This window comes from Crocuta crocuta, unplaced genomic scaffold (assembly GCF_008692635.1).
Source record: "Crocuta crocuta isolate KB4526 unplaced genomic scaffold, BGI_CrCroc_1.0 scaffold50, whole genome shotgun sequence".
Taxonomy (NCBI): domain Eukaryota; kingdom Metazoa; phylum Chordata; class Mammalia; order Carnivora; family Hyaenidae; genus Crocuta; species Crocuta crocuta.
This window is the reverse complement of record NW_027527428.1, coordinates 2,692,437-2,707,074: the sequence shown is the minus strand read 5'-3', so window position 1 is coordinate 2,707,074 and position 14,638 is coordinate 2,692,437. Positions and strand designations below refer to the sequence as shown.

General features: G+C 45.4%; 1 protein-coding gene across 1 annotated transcript in view; it reads left to right on the top strand.

Moving 5' to 3' along the window:
* GRB2 (growth factor receptor bound protein 2) overlaps nt 1-14,209 on the top strand; it is a 61,695-nt gene extending 47,486 nt beyond the window's left edge. Inside the window, exons 2-5 of the mRNA XM_077754477.1 lie at nt 4,267-4,364; nt 9,923-10,045; nt 12,560-12,728; nt 13,667-14,209. Of these exons, the coding sequence (XP_077610603.1) occupies nt 4,267-4,364; nt 9,923-10,045; nt 12,560-12,728; nt 13,667-13,852 (576 nt within the window). The 3' untranslated portion in view covers nt 13,853-14,209. The remainder of the gene's footprint in view (nt 1-4,266; nt 4,365-9,922; nt 10,046-12,559; nt 12,729-13,666) is intronic.
* The last annotated feature ends 429 nt before the right edge of the window (nt 14,210-14,638 follow it).

The following is a 14,638-nucleotide window of genomic DNA, read 5'->3' as shown; positions in this document are numbered from 1 at the left end:
TTGAAGACTTGGTTGTTGAACTCCCATCTATTTTTGTTAAGAGGGAATGAGTGAGTGACCTTGCCTTCCATTGTGGCGAATGGTGAGAGGAGCACTTCCTCATTCTCAGAACTCTGATCAGGCTTTTTAAGTTACTAGCGAAGGATATGAGTGTTCATGTAAATCTGTAGGAAGTTAAACCCAGTCTGTACAGGTGCAGACTCCTCCCCATATGGGTCTGGTCCCCTTCTCTGCTGGTCCCCTTCTCTGCTCCACCGTGGACTCATTTCGGTTATTTTGTATCCTTTGCTGTTTGAAGCATTTAGATGTTTGAATAAAACTTAATTTGTAAATCTCTGTTACATCATTCGAGCTGCAGAGCTGCAGGGCTGGTGTGTGGTGCTGTGGTACCAGTGAAGCCGCTGGGTGGGAAGACCTGGTCCCTGACTCCCAGGGTGGCCCAGGCTGGCAGGTACACTCTTTTTTCTCCTGAGCTTTGCCTCCAGCAGAACCGGTCTTGTAAGTTCTAGAGAAGTTTAGAGGCGTGCATGGCAACATTTTGACTTTCCAGTAAAACGTTTTGGTTGGCAGAAAAAAAACATAGTTCTAAGTTGATACCAAGCCTCAGAGTTGTCCCATAAGTTCTTTTTGTTAGGGGGGAGCACTTTTTAGTAGGGGGGTAGGGTTGCCTTTATCTTAGTAAAGGTGATAAGAATGTGCAGCTATATGAACTGGTGTGTAATAACATAGTTATCCTTTTGTGCAAGGTTATTGGTCACAAGTTAAAATTTGTCTTTTCTGGGTGTCACCTTACTCTGTTTTGACGCCAAAATGGGCCACGCCCCCTCGTCAGCCTGACTCTCCTCTTTTTCCAGGAAATCTTTAAGGTACAGAAGGCACCATTTCAGGAATTTTAGTAAAAGGCGAAAGATTTATGCGATCTGAAGAGAAACCAGAGTATCACCATTTCAGGAATTTTAAAAGACATTTTGAAAAACTCTTATTCACAGGCCTGCAGGTTTATTACTGACATTTTTATAGGATAATGCATTAGCAGGTAATCACTGGGCCACATTTTTCTATAAGCTCTTTTTTTTGGTCCTTTTGTTTTTGTAATGTTTATTTATTTTGAGCGAGAGTGCACATACGAGCTGGGTAAGGGCAGAGAGAGGGAGAGAGAACCCCAGGCAGGCTCCATGTTGTCAGTGCAGAGCCCCATGTGGGGCTCAGTCCCATGAACTGTGAGATCATGACCTGAGCTGAAATCAAGAGTCAGACATTTAACCCACTGAGGCACCCAGGCTCCCCCTTAAGCAACTTCTAAAATTGCTCCTTCACCCTCATGCTGTTGCATCTTCTGTGACACCGGCACGGTGATGGGCTTCCACCTGAGGCCACTGCATCTTGGGTGACGCTGGTGGAGTGACCTCCCTGCTCAGGGATGCCAGTGCCATCGTGGCAGGGAGCACCTTTGGAGCGCTCGTCCTCAGTGTGGGCTCTCTGACTGTCTAGCTACAGCCACAATTCATTGTCTTTAAAATGCATAATTTAGAATTATGAATGTATTTTACATGTATTGGTTTTTATAATGTAGTATATAATAAAACGTAATGATTAATTTAAAAGGGGAAAACAGTAATGAAAAAAGTTTTTTCATCACTGAAGCTGCTGGGATTTACCAGTAGCTGGTTTTTTAGAGCCCTCTTTCCACATTCATTAACTCTTTGCCGGATTTGTCCTCTCAGCCTCCATGCCGAAACTGTCTGACAGCTAAGGCCAGAGGCTGGCGAGTGTCACAGATCGGCACCAGCACAGTAGACCACCCCAGGTTGTAACCTCTCTGTTCATGAGTGAATTTGCTTAGAACTGTTCCTGATGCAGCTTGGCTATTTGTTGGGTAGCTGACCTGTCTAAAGTTGTCTCTAACTTTGGAATGTCAGTCCCCATCTTCCTCAACTTGCAACTATTACAAATCAAAAATACCTTTTTTTTTTAAATGTCTTTTATTTTTTTGAGAGAGAGAGAGAGAAAGAGTGTGAGTGGGGAAGGGGCAGAGAGAGAGGGAGACACAGAATCTGAAGCAGGCTCCCAGCTGTCAGCATANGGTGCCCAAAAATGCCTTTAATATATTTTTCACCTAAAAAAAAAAAAAAATATATATATATATTCTTCACCTATGAAAACATCATAGCTTGTTCTAGACTATAGGCAGTGTGCAAAGAACATTTAGGCAAAATCATCTAACACAAAGCCTATTTCATAGTATAATGTAGATCGTTTCACATAATTTATTGCATACTGTACTGAAAGTGAAAAACAGAATGGGCTGGGTGTGTCTGGCTGGCTCATTCAGAAGAACATGCTCCCCTTGATCTCAGGGTTGTGGGGTTCGAGTCACATGTGGGGTGTAGAGATTACTTACATAAAAACAAAAACAAAACTTGGAAACCAGAGTGGCTGAATGGGCACAGAATAGCACTCAGTGTGTTAATTATTGACCCAGGATTGCATGGCTGGGTGGGAGCTTCAGCTGTGGCACATCACGAAAGAGAGTGGAACCATGTATTGCTAGCTCAGGAAGCTATCAAAATTCAAAATTTAAAGTACAGTTTTCTTCTGAATGTGTGTCACTTTCACACCATGCTAATGCCAAAAATTCGTAAGTCGAACCATTATAGATCAGGGACCATCTGTACCTACACATGATGCACTGTGAACAGTGTAAATTCTGATTTAATGATGAGTACAGCATCGTTCAGCGTCTTGAATAAATCACTTGGTGTTTTTTGTTTGTGTTTTTCTTTTTATTTTTTAGAGCATACACGAGTGGGGAGAGGGGCAGAGAGAGAATCTTTTTGTTGCTGTTGTTGTTGTTAAGATTTATTTTTAGAGAAAGAGTGTGAGAGTGGGGCAGAGGGAGTGAGAGAGAGAGAGAATAAGAGTGAGAATATCTTAAGCAGGCTCCGTGCTCAGCGTAGAGCCTGGCATGGGGCTCAGTCCCACAACCCTGGGATCATGACGTGAGCTGAAATCAAGAGTTGGACGTTTAACCAACTGAGCCACCCAGGGACCCCTTGAATAAATCATTTTGTAAAGAATTTTGCCAGCTTTCTTGGGGCGCCTGACTGGCTCAGTCAAAAGAACGTGCGACTCTTGATCTTGCAGTTAAGAGTTAAAGCCACACATTGGGTATAGAGATTACTTTAAAAAAAAAAAATAAACTTAAAAAAATTTTTGTAGTTTAAAAAGCTCTTTACAGAACTTTGTTGTAGAGTGTAGACTGACTACCACTCTGCTGGCCCATCTATGTTTTCTTGTGTTTAGCATTTTGGAATTGGGTTCATGTTTCTGTTTTCTTTTTTAAGTCATCAGCTTTTTAAAAATGCCTTCTGCTCTTTGCCTTTCGTTAGAAATCTAGAATTCAGAGGTGGCTTTTTTACTATATCTAGTCTCTTCTGCTCCTTATACTGTACGCAGTGTCATGGCCCAGCCTATCCATGTAACTCACAAGGAACAGTTTTGGATCTGAAAATCTGTGATTCACTAGTTTGTAACCTTGGATAGTCCTGTCACATTTGTAGAGGATGCTAAGTCTAGAGAATGCAGTGTTTGAGTTTTATGGGCTCTGGATCTTCCCCCTGAACTGGGCCAGGTGGTGTGCTTCCAGCATTTTCTAACTCAAATGCATTGTGGCCTTGAAGGTGAGTGAAGTAGGCTTTGCTGTGCTTTTTCATTAGAATACGATTTGTTTGTGAGGACACAAGGATGTGCATGCACAACGCACCTGTTTGGTGGCTGACCCAGCATTGGATCTGTGATTCTAGAGATGGGTTCTAGAAAAGTCTTGAAGTTCTTTTCTGCTGCTGCTCCCTTCTTCCGTTCTGCCTATTCTCCCACAGAGCAGCCCTGGGGGGCTCCCTTCATTCGCTGGCATCAGTGCTTGCTGTTCCCCAGAATGTCCTTTCCCAAACATTCCCTAAGGGAATGTACTTCCCCCTGTCATTTGCCCATCTGCTTTCCTGCTGAGGGGTTTAATGCTAGATGTTTGGGGGCCCCAGACTCTCATTTTCAGAGACAATTTCTTTTTCTTTTTAACTATAAGAGGTGATGTAATTTTGGTTTTCTGAATTTACATGAAGTCTTAACATCCATGTAACTGGTCATATTTCAATTAACACCTTATGCAAACAAACCTGAATGGCAACAGTCATTGTCTTAGTGGCTACCTTTTTAAGACTGAAAAGAAAATGATTGATTCCACCCCCCCCTTATTTTATTTCTTTTCAGGTTTTAAATGAAGAATGTGATCAGAATTGGTACAAGGCAGAGCTCAATGGGAAAGATGGCTTCATTCCCAAGAATTACATAGAAATGAAACCACATCCGTAAGTTGGGCTCAACTGGTCTTCCAAGGGTCAGACCCATCTGCTTATTTCAAAGAGTGTTTTTAAAATTGAGATCCTAGGGATAATAGTACATTTTACTTTATCTTACCAGAAAATTAACAAAACATGTTGATTTTGCATGTTAATAGTAGTATATAATGATAACACTCAATAGTAGTATGTTTTAGATTGGTAATAGTTGCTGGTGATCTTTAACGAAGCAATTGTTTCATTTTAAAACAATAGTTTATATACTATTACATAATAATGGTACATGTTTTGGATTGATACTTAGCTGTTCTTTGATCTTCAAATAATAAAACAACAGTAATGCCATTCCAGGATTCTTTTTCACAAAACCCCTGGGGCCAGAAGTGTTTCATAATTCTACATGTTTTGAGTTTTAGAAAGGGCACTTACCACATGGCCTTGTGATATATTTGGTTACCCTACCTATAGAACCATATCTTAATAATCTTTGTATCCCCAGAGCACAATGCTTGGCAGTATAATAGGTTCTCAGTAAATGCTTATTATAATCACTACTCTTGCCCACCAGTTAGTGTTTCCGCTTTAGAGAAAACAAAATAATCTCCCTTCTCCAGGCTGTTGAGGGCAGTGAATTTTTTTTCTCTTTTTCTCCCTAGAAACATCCCCTCCCCCACTCAGTTTATACTGGTAGGTGATGTGGTAGGACCCTGGGAGCCCTTATAGACTCTTCCCACCCTCAGCCTCCCATCTCCTTCACTGGCCCTGCTCCTCCTTCAGACGGAGTCTCTTCCTTCCCTTGTACATCGGTGGGAATTGAGGCTTAGTGCTCAGGCCGGCATGGCATTGAAACATGCGGGAGGAACGATTCTGTCTACATCGGGTAACACAAAATGATAATAAGCCCTTTAGATGACTTGACCCACCTTGAGTCGCAGCCCATCTGTCCCTCTCCTTCACTGTCCCTGCTCTGATGTGTGCCTGTCGTTTCTCTCCCCGCTCCGTCCCCCAAGCACTGGAGCAAAGATCTTAACCCCATCTAATCTCACACATAGCTCAGTGTCACAGAGCCGGAAGGGGCCCTCAAGATCATCTAGTTCATTTCTATCCTACAAATTCGGAAAGCTATTTTTATTTCAGTGCTATTATTTCAGTAATTTATGGATTTAGTTCTCATTATTACAAAACAATGTAGGAAGCTATAGAGCAGTATATGAGTTTCTCTCCACACACACACCCCTTTCGGAGGTGACCACCCCTGGAAATTAAATATAAGCCATATGCGGGGTGCCTGGGGGCCTCAGTCATGATCTCACAGTTAGTGAGTTCAGGTCCCACATCAGGTGAGCTTGTGCCCCGCTCTGGGTAAAAACACAAGCCCCAGATGAACCCTACTTCTCTCCCCCCCGCCCCTCCACCCTTCCCCACCGTGTCTCCTCCCTCTGGCCCTTCCTCACTTGCTCTTTCTCTCTCTGTTTCAAATAAATAAGTAAATAAATAAGAGCCAAATGCCTTTTTTTTTTTTTCTTTTAAGTAGGCATTATAAAAACCTACATCCAAAGGTACCTGGAAGAGATTCCTGGATCCCTGTCAGTAGATTGCTAATGCCCCTTAGTTGAAGTCCCCGTAATATTAGATTAGGGGTTTATAAGCAGCCATGCCCAGGTGACTAAAATATAGGCACAGGGGCACCTGGGTGGCTCAGTCGGTTGAGCGTCTGACTTCAGCTCATGTCATATCTCCCAGTTTGTGGGTTCGAGCCCCATGTTGGGCTCTGTGCTGACAGCTAGCTCAGAGCCTGGAGCCTGCTTCAGAGTCTTTGTCTCCCTTTCTCTCTCTGACCCTCCCCTGCCCACGCTGCCTCTTTCTCTCTCTCTCTCAAAAATAAATAAAACATTAAAAAAAAAAAAAAAACCTAAAATACATAGGCACAAATGGTAACAACTGAGAAACTCCAGAAGAGGACCACAATACTATGACAGATGTCCTGGGAGGTATACTAAGCACAGCTTGGCGTCCTTGTTAGCCATTTAGTGTCAGTATTTGCTCTGGGGGCTGTGTGGACTTTCCGTGGACAGCATCATGGATGCGCTCCATGGGGAAAAGCAGTTGGGTAGTGGTTACGGGGAATGGGCGGGACTCATTGGATCACCTCGTGAGGCCTCCCTCGGTCCATATAAGCCAGATATTCTGTACACATTGGGTCTTTCAGTCTGTCCTCAAAATAGATCAGAGGTTGGCTAAACTTTATGTAAAGGACCAGATAATAAATATTGTAGACTTTAAGAATCATATGCGATCTCTGCCATGTCACATATATTGAATTTTTAAAATCTAACCCTTTAAAACTTTGTCAGAGTCTTCTATGCTGGGCCCTACAAAAGCTGGGCATATTTGGGCTGAGGGCCATCATTTTAGTTTGCCGGCTCCTGCATTCAATCCAGTGATAACAAAATAAACTTTATTTCCATATTCCATGCTGAAAGGGAATTCAGCAGAATATCATACTGTAATTTTTATATTAGATAAAATGCCAGTGTATCTAAACCCTTGTTTTTCTTCGAATTGTTTGAGGTGACATAGGCATTTCAAATCCGACTATTGAGAAAACACAGGAAAGGCCTCCTTCCTCAGAAATACAAGTTACTGCCCCATTGGCCAGTTGATGGGTTAGCCCTTGTGGAAGAGTCCCTCTCCTGCCTCGGCCTCTTTCAAGGACCCTAGTGAACTCTGGAACAGTCGGTCGGGAAGGATCCAGGACCACCTCCGTGGTGGTGGTGGTCTGCAGTCTCTCGCTGAAGTGCGGGCAGAGCTCCTCCCCTGCAGGCTCGGGACAAGGAAACCACGTTGCTGCAGAGACAGCGGCTGTGGGCCCTTGCACAGTTGACCACATGGATGTGCGTCCTGTTCCAGACCTGCCCTGTGTCTGGTCTTCCATAAGTACAGGGTCCATGTCGCTCCCGTAGCTGTGGGAGGGTACAGGGCATTAAGTCCCCCTGCCCTCTCCCCTCCCTCCTTCCTTTCCCCCTACCTTTAGTTTTCGTTAGGAAGAGGGAAGTTTCAAATGGAGTACGGCCTAACACAGCATTCGGGTTAACAAATTAAACATACTCCCACGTGAGGGTAGGTGCAAGTGTTGCACCACGGCTTGTACGTACCGGGGGTGGATCCAGATCTGTGCTCTTCACGGCCAGTGCCTATGGATGGGAGCCTGCGGGGTATAGGAAAGAATTAAATTGGACACGAGCCACCTCCTCTCATTAGCTTTCTCCTTTGCTATTTGTGTTATAGTAGAAACCCAACTTTTTAAAGATTTAAAAAATTTTGACCATAGCCATGTAGTTACACGTACATACCGCTATTTAAATGTCGTAACTGGGAGCGATCGCTTATGTTGTACGATACCCCTTGTGTTGTGGGACATCCGTGAGAGAGGAGGAGAGAAGGGCAGAGTTTAGTACAAATGGAAGCAGATACAGAAGTGGTGTTTATTTAATAAAATGGTCTCCAGCTTATTTTCTGTTTTTCCGTCTGAGTGCTTCTAACGAGTGTGTTTACTTTGTAAAAACCCCAATATAGAGAACTTTATTTCACTACAGTTTTATCTTTTTTAACTGAAAACAAAAATTGAGTTAGTTTTAAGCTGGGACAGGAAAACACTGCGGCCATATCTCTGTATTTGTGCGTCACGGGTGAGGGTCCAGAATCGCCCCCCCCACAACTGCCGCCATTTGCTGCTCTGGGGAGTTTGAGCAAATTCTTGCTTTTTATTTTTACTTCAGGAGCATCTGGACTATTTTTAAATTCACAATCATTATTTATACTGTAAAACGGGAGGAGGAGAAGGGACAGTACCTGGTTGGTGGGAAGATGTTGGGGGGCTGGGAGGAAGAGAGCGCGGCTGTGGAGTAACTTTCCCCCGCCCCAGTCGGGTGCTTACTGCCTGCGAGTACGTCCCACATGTGAAAGCACTAGAGATGAAGATGGAAAATGTTGGAATGGTCTCCGTACAGTCAGCTGCCCTTTCATGGTTGGAGATCGTTCTGTTGTATTGATGCGTAATGTCTCTCGCGCGGCCTGACTTCCAGGCCCTGGAGGACTGACCCTGGAGTCACCGTAGGAGCTAGAGGCTGGCGCGTAGCGGCTCCTAGCAGCCCCGTGTTAGCGCACTCCGCGTGAGGAGGGCACAGAAGGTAGGCCTAGGAATGTTGAGAGGTTAATCCAGCCAGTAGCAGCTTCTGAACATTCCTTCCCCAGCAGCTCACTCCATTTGAACGTCAGTATAGTATGTTACTTTAGAGATTCCGTACGACGCAGTCTCTCGTGAGGTACAAGTTGATTTGTTATTTTAACGGACTATTTGGTAGCTTTGTTATTATTACAGCTTGCATATATAAACAGACTACCCACGTACCATGTAAAGAGTCTGATGAAGCAGATCTTTGTTAGCTCTAACTATTACCATTGCTTTTTATTTTTTATTTTTTCCATGTGTGTTTATGTAAGAGAGAAAGTGAGCCGGGGAGAGGCAGATAGAGGGGGAGAGAGAATCCCAAGCAGGCTCCACGCCGTCAGCACGGTGTTCGATCTGCCAAACCGTGAGATCACGACCTGAGCTGCAATCGAGAGTTGGAGGCTTAACTGATTGAACCACCCAGGCGCCCCGTCATTGCTTTTTAAAATAATAACACATTAAAGACAAATTTGAAAAGAAGAGTATTGTTTTCACAGTTCATTCATCCTAATTAGTAATGGTTTTTGTGTGAAAAGGGAGCTACGACTTGAAGCGCTTTTCATCCGGTCTCCTCCTCCTCCACAGTCCAGTTGCTCCCATAGCTTTGCATGAATCCACCCACCTTTTTCTTGTGGTCAAGGTGAATTAGCATTGAGAGCAGAAGAATCTGTAACTTCCAAATGAAAAGCCAAATTTTGCCTAGGATAAATTATAATGTTCCTGATGCTTCCTGGAAGCTGACTCCGAGCAGGGATGGCAGCGAGGCCTCGAGAGGAGTGACAGCGGAGGCTGCTCTCTCACAGCCCAAACGGCACTCTTTGTCTTGGGCTATTACCAGAAGTAGCCTTGTCTCCCAGTTTCTGGGCCTTCTGATTTCCTACCTCCATTTCCTTTAATCCCACTGTAGCAAAACCGGGACCTTGGCAAATGGCTGCAAGTAGAGGCCTGTCTCTCCTTATGTGGTTCTTCCGGTGCTTCATATTGACGAGCTGGGCTTTCCCCAGTGCCCTGCTGATGAGTCCGTTTGGAGCCCAGTGGGCTTTGCTTCGGGAGGCCTGTCTTTAAGTGTCTTCCTCTATAGGAAGAGTGGCCCACGATCATGCCTTATGAGTCACTTTTGGAGAGTCGGGTAGGGTACAGTCATCTGAAGGGAGATGGCCCATCTCTCAGGGGAGAAGCAGACTTGAATGGCTTCGTGGGGCATGTTGACACTAGAGGGTAAAGAGGGAGGCCCCTTCCTTTGGCAAGGAGTGTTCTGTTACTCACATTTCGGAGGCTGGATATCCCGTTTCTTTGTGGGGAAGCAGATGTTGACTGGCTTGTCTTCCTTCCTTAGGTGGTTTTTTGGCAAAATCCCCAGAGCCAAAGCAGAAGAAATGCTTAGCAAACAGCGGCACGACGGGGCCTTTCTTATCCGAGAGAGTGAGAGTGCCCCTGGGGACTTCTCCCTCTCGGTCAAGTAAGTACTTCCCGCTCTGTCTCCTCGAGTCCTCTGTCTCATGATCTGAATCATGAAGCCACAGGTCAGGTGTCTGGCTACATACACCAAAGGTTGGCAACTGGTAAAGGTTTAGCCTAAACTGTGTTTTACCAAATCAGAAACTTTTACGATATTATAGTAATTTCTGGCTCCTCTTAAAAATTAATTCTACCAGCACTGAGTTTAGAGCCCCATGATTGCAGTGTTCAGTTGGTGATGCTTAGCTTAAGTCCACACCATCCTGGGCCTCATACTTTACCTTCTAGAGGTTATCGCAAGGGTTTGGGGGTGTTTTGCTTTCCCTGGTGGTACATGTAAAGGGGAAAGGGAACTGGAAAGCAGGGAACGAATGGGGAAGATGGGGAGTTTTACCGCCCTAGGAATCGTGGATAGAAGTTGGAACTTTGAGGATTCCGAGCAAATCGCTTCTCATCTGTGAAATAAGGATTTTGAATCACACTGTCATTTCCATATGTGTTTTTACTCCCATCTTTTTCTGTTTAATATATTGTCACAGGAGCCCCTGCCCTGGGAACCTTACAAATCATTTACACATCATTTATATGACTGGGTCATTAGGTTACATACAGACCCAGATCGCTGGGTGTTGTATGTAAGTGATGANTTTTTTTTTTTTTTTACTTTTTTAATGTGTATTTATTTTTGAGAGAGAGATTGAGCATGAACAGGGGAAGGGCAGAGAGAGACACACACACACACACAATCCCAGGCAGGCTCTAGGCTCTGAGCTGTCAGCACGGAGCCCAACATGGGGCTTGAACTCACAAACCATGAGATCATGACCTGAGTCGAAGTCGGACACTTAACCTACTGAGCCACCCGGACGCCCCTAGGTGTTTGTGTTGTTAAAGGCAGTAGTAACATCTGTTTCAAATTTTATTTCTGAAACAGTAAATGCATGGACTCTTTAAAGTTTCTATTTGATAAAACAGAATGTTTCGAGAGATTTCCGGCGACCGCGTGAACACGTGCAGCACTTAGTGTAATCAAGGCTTCTGGCCACACACTGCCGGCCCTGGTGGTGGCCATCACTCAGAACTAACCCATGAATAACTGCTTGTACTCCTCCTTTGATACTGTTCTATCTCTACTACAATCAGCATAAAACATAAGGAAACGGATGATGAAACATAGGATAACAAGAAGCATCAAGATAGTAATTTCACCTCAAAGTGCCCAGGGTCATGATCTCTTGGTTCATAGGATCAAGCCCCATGCCCAGCTCTGTGCTGACAGCGCAGAGCCTGCTTGGGATTCTCTCTCTCCCTCTCTCTGCCCCTCCCTCGTTCCCTCCCTGTCTCTTTCTCAAAATAAATAAGTAAACATTAAAAAGAAAAAAAAAAAACACCTTCTCAGAGGAGATTGAAGAATCCAGTCTCTGAGATGTTTCTCTGTTGTGAAGATGTCAGTCAGTGATGGAAAACCCTGTGGTAGTTAACAGCTCACTGTCTGGGACGCTGTACACCTTTTAGAAACTGCCTGCATCACACAGGCAGGGGCCAGGGAAGGCTTCTGTGGAATCAGAAATCTCTCGAATGTGGTCTCCTTCCTCCCCTTCCTCACTGCACACAGGGATTCTCATGAAATAGCAACACGGTCTCTCAACTCTTAGTATCTCCTACTTGAAACCCAGTGCTGCCACCTGCTGGGTGGTTTTTAAGAGACTTTTCATTTCTTTCCCCCTTGAAGACCTGAAGGAGAGAAGAGACTCTATCCTTCATTTAGAGATCTTCATAGAGTGCCCTGTGAGGGCTGGGCACTGGTGCCCATGCTGCGGACCCAGCAGCGAGCAGGACGGGCAGAGCCTCACTGGGCTGCTGTTCCAGCCACATAGCACTGGCCAGGGTGGTCAGCGCCCAGTGCGCTCCCACTCCCATGGGCAACGTAAGAGGGTGAGAGAGAAGCCTCTTGGATCTATTGTCGCACCACATTCTTGTGTCCTGATAGTTTTCTCCCGTGAGTAGAACTAAAATCCCTACATGGACAACGTGAACTCTAATCTGTTCCAGTTCCAGGAAAGTTGTTGAAAGTATGTCCAGTCCCTCCTCTCTCACCTTCCTGTCCCACCTCTTGTCATCTTGAAATATCACACACAGTTTAAAATTTTTTTTTTTTTTGCTTGGAAAGTGAACGAAGGCACATTCTGTGCCTTGAATAAGGTTCTGTTTGATTTGGTACCGTGCAGGGCACGCCGGTTGGGCCGTTCTCTTTTTATTTTACAAACATCTTCAGAATTGACCTGATGGTCGGGGTTTCCCTGTCCGGCAAGGACTCTTCCTGTTGTCACTGGTAATCGTCAGTCCACTAGAGGCATCTCCGGAGCACCTGGTGTCTTAACTCTCCAGCGAGGGAGTCCTGTGCTGCCTCCACCCGTGGGGAGGGTCGCTAGGATGTTAGTTCTCACGAGCCCCCTCCTTGGTCTGATGCACAGTTGGCATCCAGGTCCTCTGACCTGTCCTCTGCCCTCCCCAGGTTTGGGAATGACGTGCAGCACTTCAAAGTGCTCCGAGATGGAGCTGGGAAGTACTTCCTCTGGGTGGTGAAATTCAACTCTTTGAATGAGCTGGTAGATTATCACAGATCAACATCCGTGTCCAGAAACCAGCAGATATTCCTCCGGGACATAGAACAGGTGCCACAGGTAAGCCGCGTAAGAGAGATTGGGATCGTCTTTAGCAATTAAGAGTAGCTCCTCAGGGAGCCCAGTCCCTTCGCAAAGGATTGCTTCTGGGGCTTCTGTGCTCATTATTCAAAATACTGCCTTTAGCTCGTGTTAAAGATTTGTAGTTGAAAACAAAATGGTTTTGCCGTTTCCAGAGGCCGCCTTGCTGAGGTGGTGTGTTGCTGGTATCCCCTATGTCTCTAGGAAAACGATCTTTAACATTCTCCAACATTCTGTCCCTGGAAGCAAGTTCAGAGGAAAACCTTGCTTGTTGAGGAAGTGGAGTCCACGCTTGTTCCTGTATTCCTGTGTTATGGGGAGCTCCACTTTGTTTTATTTAAAGTTTTTATTTTGAGAGAGCGTGAGTAGGGGGAAAGGCGGAGAGAGAGAACTCCAAGCAGGCTCTGCTTGGACAGCACTGAGCCCAATGTGGAGCTCAAACTGACCTAAACAGAAATTAAGAGTTGGATACTTAATTGACTGAGCCGCCCAGGTGGCCCTCCACCTTACTTTATTCGGGCTTTTGACTCTGTAAAACCTTGAGGACTTTATGAGCAATAAAGTGATGGGAAGTAAAGCCTTTTCAAAGCCTGATTGCTATTTCCCAAGTCCCTTCCCTGTGAGAAGGCAGCACTTGCTTCGATGGCATGGTGTACTGGCCGCCCTGGCAGGATAGGTTCGAGCGTGTTCTAGCATGTTGTAGTGTGTTGTGGGCCTTGGTGAAAGTACTCTTTACCCACGAGAGTAGCCGTAGACCCTGTAAGGATAAATGGAGGGGGAGGAGAAATGGGAGGTCATCTCAGGAGACCTAAAGAGCCGCACACATCTGTTGCGCCCTTGTGACCAGTCCCAGCTAGCAGGGGGCTGGCCGTGAGCAGAGACCCAGCATGTGTTCTTTCCCTGCCCCTCTTCTGCAGCAACCGACATACGTCCAGGCCCTCTTTGACTTTGATCCCCAGGAGGATGGCGAGCTGGGATTCCGTCGGGGAGACTTTATCCACGTCATGGATAACTCAGACCCCAACTGGTGGAAAGGGGCCTGCCACGGGCAGACCGGCATGTTTCCCCGCAATTACGTCACCCCTGTGAACCGGAACGTCTAAGAATCAACAAGAGATTATTTAAAGAAAGTGAAAAATTTTAAATACATACAAAAGAATTAACCCCACGAGCTGCCTTAACAGCAGCCCATGAGGGAGCTCAGAACACCTGGCTGGGTCACCTGGTGACCCTCTCACTTTGGTTGGAACTTTGGGGGGGGTTGTGGGAGGGGGTGTTGGATATAAAAATGCCAAAACTTACCTATAAATTAAGAAGAGTTTTTATTACAAATTTTCACCGCTGCTCCTGTTTCTCCCTTCTCCTCTTTTTCATCCTTTTCCTCTTCTGTCCATCAGTGCATGACGTCTAATACCACATATAGTCCTAGCTGATGCCAATAATAAAAGAAAAGAAACCAAGCGGGCTGGTATTTTCTCTATGCAAACTGTCTGTCGTGGTCGGAGTGACAGAAGAAAGAACAGCCGTCACTGTGCTCCTCATTCACGCGCAGAGGAGAGGTCGGTGGGTGGCAGCCCCTGCTGGTCACCTTCTGCCAGAGGGGCAGCCCTCGGCCCCGGCGTGTCTTGTGACAGAGCTGGAATGGAGCAGGGGTAAAAGGAAGGACTGTTGCCCCCCGTGGCTTCCCGAGAAAAGTCAACCTGAAAACCTTTGTCTCTTTTCTACATTGTTTTCCCTTCCACGTGGTATCATTAAGCACGTTGAGTTTTCATAGTGCCTTTTTCCTGATTTCAAGAGTTGCTTACGAGTGGTGGGTGTTTTTTTTTGTTGTTGTTGTTGTTTTGTTTTAAAGTAAGTTAAAGACAGTCCAGAGCTTTTCAGCCAATTTG